At 41.6% G+C, this 8,937-nt stretch overlaps 1 protein-coding gene across 1 annotated transcript; it reads right to left on the reverse strand.

Annotated features, from left to right (window-relative positions):
- Positions 1 to 3,116: 3,116 nt before the first annotated feature.
- Positions 3,117 to 8,028, reverse strand: PGP (phosphoglycolate phosphatase). Its single transcript, XM_075179337.1, has 2 exons — positions 7,419 to 8,028; positions 3,117 to 5,959 (listed from the first exon to the last, which is right to left on the reverse strand). Exons 1-2 carry the CDS (start codon positions 8,011 to 8,013, stop codon positions 5,634 to 5,636), a joined length of 921 nt encoding a protein of 306 aa, XP_075035438.1. The 5' UTR covers positions 8,014 to 8,028; the 3' UTR covers positions 3,117 to 5,633.
- Between the last annotated feature and the right edge of the window lie 909 nt (positions 8,029 to 8,937).

An 8,937-nucleotide genomic window follows, 5' to 3' on the forward strand; every position in this document is an offset into this window, starting at 1 on the left:
GCACAGTACAAACTGCAGGCAACTAATTTCAGGATAGCCCCCATAATGGAAAGAGAAAATAAACTATGGACCACTTCACACATCAATGTGGCAACCACATTAATTTTGTAACATTTCATTATATGTGTTGTAGATGTAACGGTGTATCGATGTGTGCATTTTTTATTGCTTTAGTATAAAAGATAATTATGCTGAAATATTACAGAGTTCTTTTTGATGAATAAATCATAATGCAATGTCTGGGAATTTGTTTTTTCCTGTGATTATTGTTTGTAGTTATTACAGCTGATGTTGAGTACCATGTTTCTTAATAATTTCATCATAGGGGGCACTGTTCCATTAGAGTCTATGGCTGATATTTCATTATCCCTTGACCAAGGAAGCAGAATAATGTGCAGAATGACGTGTGCCCATGTGTTTTGGTGTCTATAAAAGTAAATACAAAATAGGGGTAATAATTAATGTATGGGAAGGGGGACTGGATGTGAGTAAAATCAGGTAGCTATAGATGGAGATAGAGGTGATGGTATAAAAGGTGAAAAGTGATGAGTTACATATTAACCCAGGAATAAACTGTGGGAATATGTTAAGAATTTATGTGTAATTACAGAAGAACGTCACTAGATGGCAGTAATGTATGTGTGGAAAGTCTCTCTAGATTGGGAAGATGAGTGAAGAATAAGAGGGACATCATCATCATCAGTTATATAGCGCCACTAATTCTGCAGCGCTGTACAGAGAACTTATTCACATCAGTCCCTGCCCCATTGGAGCTTACAGTCTAAATTCCCTAACACACACACAGACAGACTAGGGTCAATTTAGTAGCAGCCAATTAACCTACCAGTATGTTTTTGGAGCGTGGGAGGAAACCGGAGCACCCGGAGGAAACCCACGCAAACATGGGGAGAACATACAAACTCCTCACAGATAAGGCCATGGTTGGGAATTTAACTCATAACCCCAGTGCTGTGAGGCAGAAGTGCTAATCACTAAGCCACTGGCTGCCTGCATCCCCCCATAGGAAAAATCTAGGTCCATCCCTGGGTCAGATTATGGGACACAAAATAGGAGCAGATGGGAGGAAAATGTGGGCAGATGGGAAAGGGAATGTGGTATGTTGTGGAGGAACAAGAATAGGACCTGATGGGAAACACAGGTGATATGTATAACAGAGCAGAGGTCACTCGCTGTGTAGTTGTCTGGTGAGGTTTGTTTTCTGAGTGTAAGCTCCTGTGTGCTCTTAAGAAGAGCAGCGCGGATGAGCAGAGGGTGTAGGACATGTGGTTCATGTGTTGGAGGGAAGAGTGTGAGATATATTGAACTGAAATGAAGATTGAGAAGGCACAAAGTTTATTCAAAATTGGTTGAAAGCAGGAATGGTCCCTCATAGTCCTCAGACATAAGGGGTCGCAAGTGCCAGATAATCGTTGGCCTGAAACGCCACAATTGCATACGTTCACAGTGTGAAAAAACACAAAGATACACTACACAGGTGGGCGTACGATATAGGTCAAGTTGCAGCATAGAAGAATATTTCTAGTTCTGTAACGATTTTACCAATGACTGAAAGTCCAGTTGAGCATACAGATTTATGTGTACAAACCTACACAATCTACCTTCAGATCCGTGATCTTTATCTCTCATAACCATCTGCTGAAAAGATTGGGATTGCGCACTTTATAGACATCTGCCTGCACTGCTGATCATGCGTACACACTTCCACATTTGTCAGATATTGTTCCATCATTGATTGTGATTTTTAGTAAGCTTAGAAAACCAAATCAACAGATGCGATGTGTTTTGGTGCAATAAAACAGGATAGCGGGAGTGTATGCCCTCTTGCAATATCTGTCCAACCGCCTGTGAGTTGTGTGATCTGTGCGATAACTACATAGGGGTACACTGTACACTGCTCTGTAATATTGATAATGGATAATAATAATATTGTCTCCCAATATGAAACCTGGCTTCGAGACGAATAATCTCCTGTTAATATCAATGCTACAATTTAATTACATACAAGGCTCCACACAGCACACCCAAACTAAAATAAATATAAATCAGACAATGGAGGTAATTTCATCAAACCTTCTAAAAAGAAAAAGTGGATATGTTGCCCATAGCAACCAATGGGCAACCAATCAGATTCAAGCAATCATGTTCTAGAATGTACAAGACAAATTATAGCTAGAATGGCATTGGTTGCTACGGGCAACTATACTTTTCCTTTTTAGAATTAGTAAATCTACACCATGACGTCTGGTGTGTTTTGGAATCAGGTCTAACTACATTCACGAAATGGCTTAATAAATGTTAGTGTTTATTTCTAAGGCACACCAACATTATAATTTATTAGAAACCATTAGCAAAATAAATAATCTAATTAGTCAGGTCACACAAGTGTAAAGGGCAGATTCAATATGAACTGCAAGTAGATAAAGCGATTGGTTTCGTCTAAGTGGTACCTGAAAGTCACGTGAGTACTGCGTGGTCCCCTAACAATGGGACTCCCACAATTCTGCTACATGGAGGGCTGAGGAGTGAAAATCATTTCTAACTGGACATGTCCTTAAAAAATATATTTTCTATAAAATCTACTTCTCGAGGTCGCCATAAACTATTTTGTTTAAAGGGCCACTAAACTTAAAATGCAAGTTACTATATTAATGTTACTAGTAGATGTTTATATATGTGACCTTATATTACATTATACATATATTACGTTACATTTCCTATACCTCGATGTGAGATATTTGACATTCTGTGCGATCATTCGTTGTGATCAGCTATTTTCCTGCAAAAGTCTTGCAGAGAGAGGCTGGCTGTAGGGGTCTTCAATGGGATTACTGACAGATAGTGTAGGAAGAGATCTGTATACATCTCTCTATAGCAGTGTTGGCTAACCTGTGACACTCCAGGTGTTGTGAAACTACAAGTCCCAGCATACCCTTCCAGCAATAAGCTGCTATATATTGGCAAAGCATGCTGGGACTTATAGTTTCTCAACACCTGGAATGTCACCGGTTAGCAAACACTGCTCTAGAGTGCTTCAAACTTGGTAGAACAGTGAATTTAGATTTTAGCCTGACTGCAATAAATACATAGACCCAGAGTTTCTGATCCAGATGTAGTCTTTATTTCAGCCCCTGTAATTTAGTCAAACGATGATTTACATGAGCTGAACAAATTCAGAAGTGACTGGAGAATATAGGTTTAAGACCAAGAACCTTGATAGAGCAGACATTAAAGGTAACAAAATAATAAGTAGTAATGCATAGTGAGGTTTAATTCTGCTGGGAATACATTTACCCAACACCAACAGTGCAACACTGTTGCCATATGTACTAAACCTTGTGTATTATACGTTACTTATAAGCAATTACAGGTCGACGCAGTTAAGTCAATACTCTCCAAAGTTTGAAAAGAGAATAAGAGGTACGATCCCTATGTACTTTGTGTTTTATGTTTTTAAATATAGGGTAGCCTTGTCCGAAATAAATGTGTAAGTTATTTGTCATTATATTCATTCTAACTCAGTGTGATGAATATCAGTTTTCTGCAAGATAAAGCGCTATGGAATTTGCTGGCGCTATATAAATAAATGTTGTTGATGATGATGATAAAAAAGACCTTCCCTATCACTTTATCAATAATATTAATAATACTGCCATGTTTTTTTGCTAGCAAGCTCAGTGCATGTATAAGTCAACTGCTCAGGAGCCCGCTCCATATCTGTGTTGTATATATGTACTTTTTTTTTTTTTATTTTGTCACACAAAGAATGCAGGTTGTATAGATCACCCATGAGGGCCGTTGTCAGATGTGGGCCGCTAGCTAGGACAGCCCTGCTTTACATCAAAACACCTACAGCTTCAGTTACATTTAACCATATTGTCAACGTAAAACAATTCAACATCATATTTCAGTAGCGATCATATTCTTTCATGTAAAAAGCTCTTTGCCTTTTGTAGTTAAATGCCAGATACTTGCCCTTCTGAAGCCTAACTTCCTTCTACAGGCACCTCCACGCTGACGATTGTCAGCGCTGCGTAAATACGTCCCTACTACATTCATCATGATTAGCAGACCTAGAGCTTATAACTGCAAAAGTTATCCCCTATTGCCGGAGAGGTAGAAGTTTGAAGAGAAGAGGTATAACCACTGTGGCTAAATTAGCTGCCGGATTAAAGAGTGCAATTAAAAAAAACAAAAACAAAAATTATATATATATATATATTTTCCCATTACATTTCTTAAGATGTCATAAAGAAAATTAATAATATCAGTGTCTGTACCGCACTGGTAACAGTGTAGCAAGACAGAACTTAATAGAAGGTATTGAATATGTAATTGCAGCAAATCACAGATATTAGCAGCAATATTGGGAAATTGGCCCAACACTGCATTGTGCAGCCGAGAACGAATGAGGTGCCTAATAATTCAATCAACATAGATAATATATTGATAGGACAAAAGTGGTCGCTTTCGACTGGATTTACCAGTGAGCGCGGCCAGAAGTGAACGGATTATTTTCCACCAGCGTCTACAGACCAAAATAAATTAATAAAGACAAGTTTTGCTGCCTCCGACCACACTTTAGACCTTAAAGAAGAATAAAATACTGGCAAGTTGTATCCTCTAACAAACACATTTTATAATATATATATATATATATATATTATAGAATTTAAAATCTTATAAATCGCTTTATTAACTCTCTGTAACAAAGGTTATTCTAAGCGGCAGAGTGTAAACGCTGTCTGATCGCAGATTATGGGCAGCGACGCCATAAATCAGAGACAGGCTTTCATCTCTAGACATAATTACAGTTCTGCAGTGCAGCCACCTGGTGAGAAATTAGTTAATGTCCGACTGTAGTGGTTTAACCTACAGCCACGGGCATAAAGAAAACACAATGTTCACTGGAACATGTGGGCGAGCGTTCCGGTTACTATCCATAGTCCATAACAGTCATTGTTTTAGGTAGAGAACCCCTTACTACTGCTGAAACATTAGGACGCTTATTGAATATGTCTTGCTGCGTGGACCATACAGGCCGACAGCCAAGAAAGGAGTCTAAACTAACTCTAACTTATAGAAACTCATTGTGATGCAACGCCCAACAGCATTTATAACTCGCAACCTGTTACTACACAAACTTTCCACAGGGGAGTGCTGCAGTCTACAAACAGCAATATTAAGAATAGGCAGGTAGATGACCATTAATCGCATTTACAGCGTACAATTTCATGAGCTCTGTTGTCCTCGTAAAAGGGTAAAGACAAAATGATTTAAAAACAATACAGAATGGATTCTGTTAGATCGCTGATTTTTATGTTACAAAATAAATTAGATAATTCTGCCCTTTAATCATTTGATGGACCGTTAGAATAGGTTACTTATAATAATAATAATAATAATAATAAACTATGTGATTAAAATGGTTGAGGAACCCTATGCCTCTGTGCATCCACCTCCACTGACTAAACACGGGTATTGAGAAGAGAACGCTATAACAATCATCACACACTGTAGGTGGTTCAAGCCAGAAGGAAATTTTGCATAAGTTAAAGCTAATCAAGTGATCTGTGCAAATCCACTTCTCCCGTCCACCCCCTTTACTAATTGGTTCACTGATCACCAGGAGATAGGGCTGGTAGAAGATCAGCAACAGAGTCCACATAAAAATCAGGGACCAAAGAGTAGGAGCCACTGTTCTGGTAGGACTTTGCATCCTCCAGACTGGAGAAGCCGGTGAGGGTGAGGAGCGTTTGGATCCCACACGTGGAACCCATCTGAATGTCTGTGTCGAGACGATCTCCCACCATCACAGTCCTGGCGGGATCCAAGCCACATTCCTTGACTACACAGTCGTAGAGGAAGGAGTTGGGTTTCCCGATGACCAGAGCTTTGCGATGAGCTGCCGTTTCCACCGCCCGCACCAAGCAGCCGGTTCCTGGGAAGATGATAGAAGCATGTCAAAAAGGCATGGACTCATCCAGTATCAAAGCAACTAAATGGTATATTAAACTTTATAGCCAAGGTCTTAATTTCTCATGATTAAGTAAATAAAACCAGCATTATTCAACAGGAACAGAATGAATTAAACATAAAGCAATTTCTGGACCTTGCAGGAAATTAGGAGTGAGCAATCCTCTACATTTTTATGCTACATGTATTTTAAAACCTATCTGACCACAACAAATACTGTCTTATTTTGTTTAAAGGTAGCACAAAGTTATATTTATATTAGCAATATATTATATAAGTTCAAAGCATGTTCTACAGTCCTGGATTCATGTTTTTAGAATTTACAGTTTGAATATTTTATGCTATTCTCAAACACAACCCATACAGTCTACCAGTTACACTACTTTCTATCAAAAGACCAGCCTCTTCTTTTGTGCAATTAATTGAGCAATGAATAATTACTTCACATCACTATTAGCCAAGAATCCTTCCCTAAACGATCTAAGCCTGCATGAGCGTACAGGAATAAAACCACATCCCTGGTCAGAATAAAATGATCACATCTGACCTATCCCTAATTAGAACTTGGCAGTTAGCAATCACCTAATTCCTAGTACGGACTTGACCCTATATAGTCACGATCTAGGTGCCATAAACATACAGAACCATGTAACCCTTTTCAACCCTTACTAGTGGTGTAAATGCTATTTGCAATTTCTCTTCTCACTGATGTTAAAAATTAAAGTTTTTACTGCCTGTCAGACAATTACTGATAGTTGGCAACAATGACTTGTGAATACCATAACATTATTCGGGGCTAGCTGGCAAATTTTAGCAGCCTATTAGGAAAACCTTAAAGTGAAACCTTAAAGGGAAAAAAATGGGGATAGCCCAGTGGACCGAACCTAATGGTAGCGGCCTGGGGCATATGCCCCCCATGCCCAGCCAGCCCCTAAACACTATACACCAGCAATCTGTAGCTCTCCTGCTATTGTGAAGCAGGTCACATCATGCCTCTGGCCAGGGCCGTAACTAGGGCTGTGCGGCAGGGGCGATGCTGAAGGGGGGGGCGCAATTATATATTAATATTTTAGGTTCATTTGGTTAAAATTAAGGGCTAGGGGGGCGGCATTTGTCTGTCTTGCCCCAGGCGCTAGAATTCTAAGTTACGGCTCTGCCTCTGGCTGGCAGGGCATGCTGAGATTTGTAGTTCCACAGTAACTGGAAAACATATGCTGGTATACAGGGGCTGGCTGGCAACTTTTAGCCCAGGGACATGAATCAGCAGCATGTCCTATAAAGGACAAAAACACAGGTAGCCCAGTAGCCCATTATTGGTCAGGCCTAGGGAAGCAGATGCCCCCCAGCCCCTGCTGGCATAGACATAGCTTTGGTCCCTTATGTGAAGCCACTAAGGCCCTGTGGAGTTATCTTAGTAAATATACCCGGGATGGTTCTCCCCCCCTCCAGGGGCAGCCGGGTGTCCGTGTTGGTGGCAATGAACAGACAGTCCGGGTCCTGCAGGTACTGGAGAGCCCGGTTCAGTTTCATGTAGCTGAAGTGCTCATCGAAGCCGACCACCACGGCCCTCACCTCGGGGTCCCCCTTCTCCGCCGCCCAGTCCTTCATCCCCCCGGTGACCAGGTCCGGCCCGCTGCCCAGGTGGGCGATGCCAGCCGCCCCCAGCTCCTGGCACAGCGCCCCTCCCCCGACCAGGTACACCTTGCCCCGCAGCCGGGCCGTGTCCCGCAGGTAGAGGGCCGTGCAGTAGGCCGTGCCGAACACCTCCCCGGCCTGGGCCCCGAAGCCCAGGCGGCCCAGCTTCTCCGCGTACATGGAGCGGGTCTTCGTGCTGTTATTGGTCAGGTAGAACACCCGCTTCCCGGCCTGCTTCAGCCCGTTGACCAGCTCGGGCGCACCGGGCACGGCCTCGTCCCCCCGCCACAGCACCCCGTCGCAGTCAAACAGCACCGTGTCCACCGAGGCCAGGAAACGCCGGGACAGCTCCCCTGACAGGCGAGTACACTTGGAGGCCGCCATCTTTCTTGTGGGCACGCCCATAGACCATGCTTTATCCGGGACATAGAAGTGGCTGAGGAGGCTCTGAGAGGTGGGGACTGGGGGAGGCAGCTGCTTGTAACAGGGCTCCCCCTAGATCATGGTGACACAGGTTATGTTATTTGCATATAGATAGATAAAATTATTGTACCACACACTGCAAAATAATTGTGGTATAACAGTGTGGTTTTGAGTTATGAAGCTATGACAGCTAAGTGACATGCAGTGAGTTATGTACAAAACAAGATATACCTGACATGCATGGTTTGGTAAAAGAAAGAAAGAAAAATAAAAAGCTGTACATATTGCAGTTCTAATGCAAAAACTATACTTTTTTTTCAATACATCAGCAATGGTAAAATGTAACATGAGCTGTATGAGGACAACATATATTGTGTACATCCAACCCAGCTGTCTCCTTCTATGTCCACATCTATCAGATGATACAGTACAGGTAATATGCCACAATATTGCCAGTATGTATCTCATGTAGCCTCATATGCCACCAAATCATCTCAATACCTCAGCCCCGAGTACCCTATTCAGTTATATTCTGCTGTGCTGTGTTGACTAGGTGGTGGGAAAAGCTGGGGGCTACTTTGCACAAGTCAGTGGGGTCCTCAAAGAGTTTGATTTAAGACCCTATAAAGACCTTGTCAAATTAGCAGTTTAGTTCCACTTAACCTCTGTTTGTAAAAAAAAAAGACACATCATCATTTTTATACATAAAATCGGCCACAAAGTTCTTATTTAAAACTGCATACCGGCGATAAGGTACTTTGTATGTGCTCATAGTACTATAGACAGATGTAAGAGCCTTTGGGGTATATTGACTAAACTGCGGGTTTGAAAAAGTGGAGGTGTTGCCTATTGCAACCAATCAGATTCTAGCTGTCATTTATTTAA

The sequence above is a fragment of the Mixophyes fleayi genome, chromosome 7, assembly GCF_038048845.1.
Source record: "Mixophyes fleayi isolate aMixFle1 chromosome 7, aMixFle1.hap1, whole genome shotgun sequence".
Lineage (NCBI taxonomy): Eukaryota > Metazoa > Chordata > Amphibia > Anura > Limnodynastidae > Mixophyes > Mixophyes fleayi.

What these genes read in the sequence shown, in the direction of transcription:
- PGP (XM_075179337.1), bottom strand. Translation starts at nt 8,013, where the DNA reads ATGGCGGCCTCCAAGTGTACTCGCCTGTCAGGGGAGCTGTCCCGGCGT. An exon ending in GGGGGGGAGAACCATCCCGG is followed by an intron (nt 5,960 to 7,418) that starts GTATATTTACTA and finishes TCATCTTCCCAG; the next exon opens with GAACCGGCTGCTTGGTGCGG.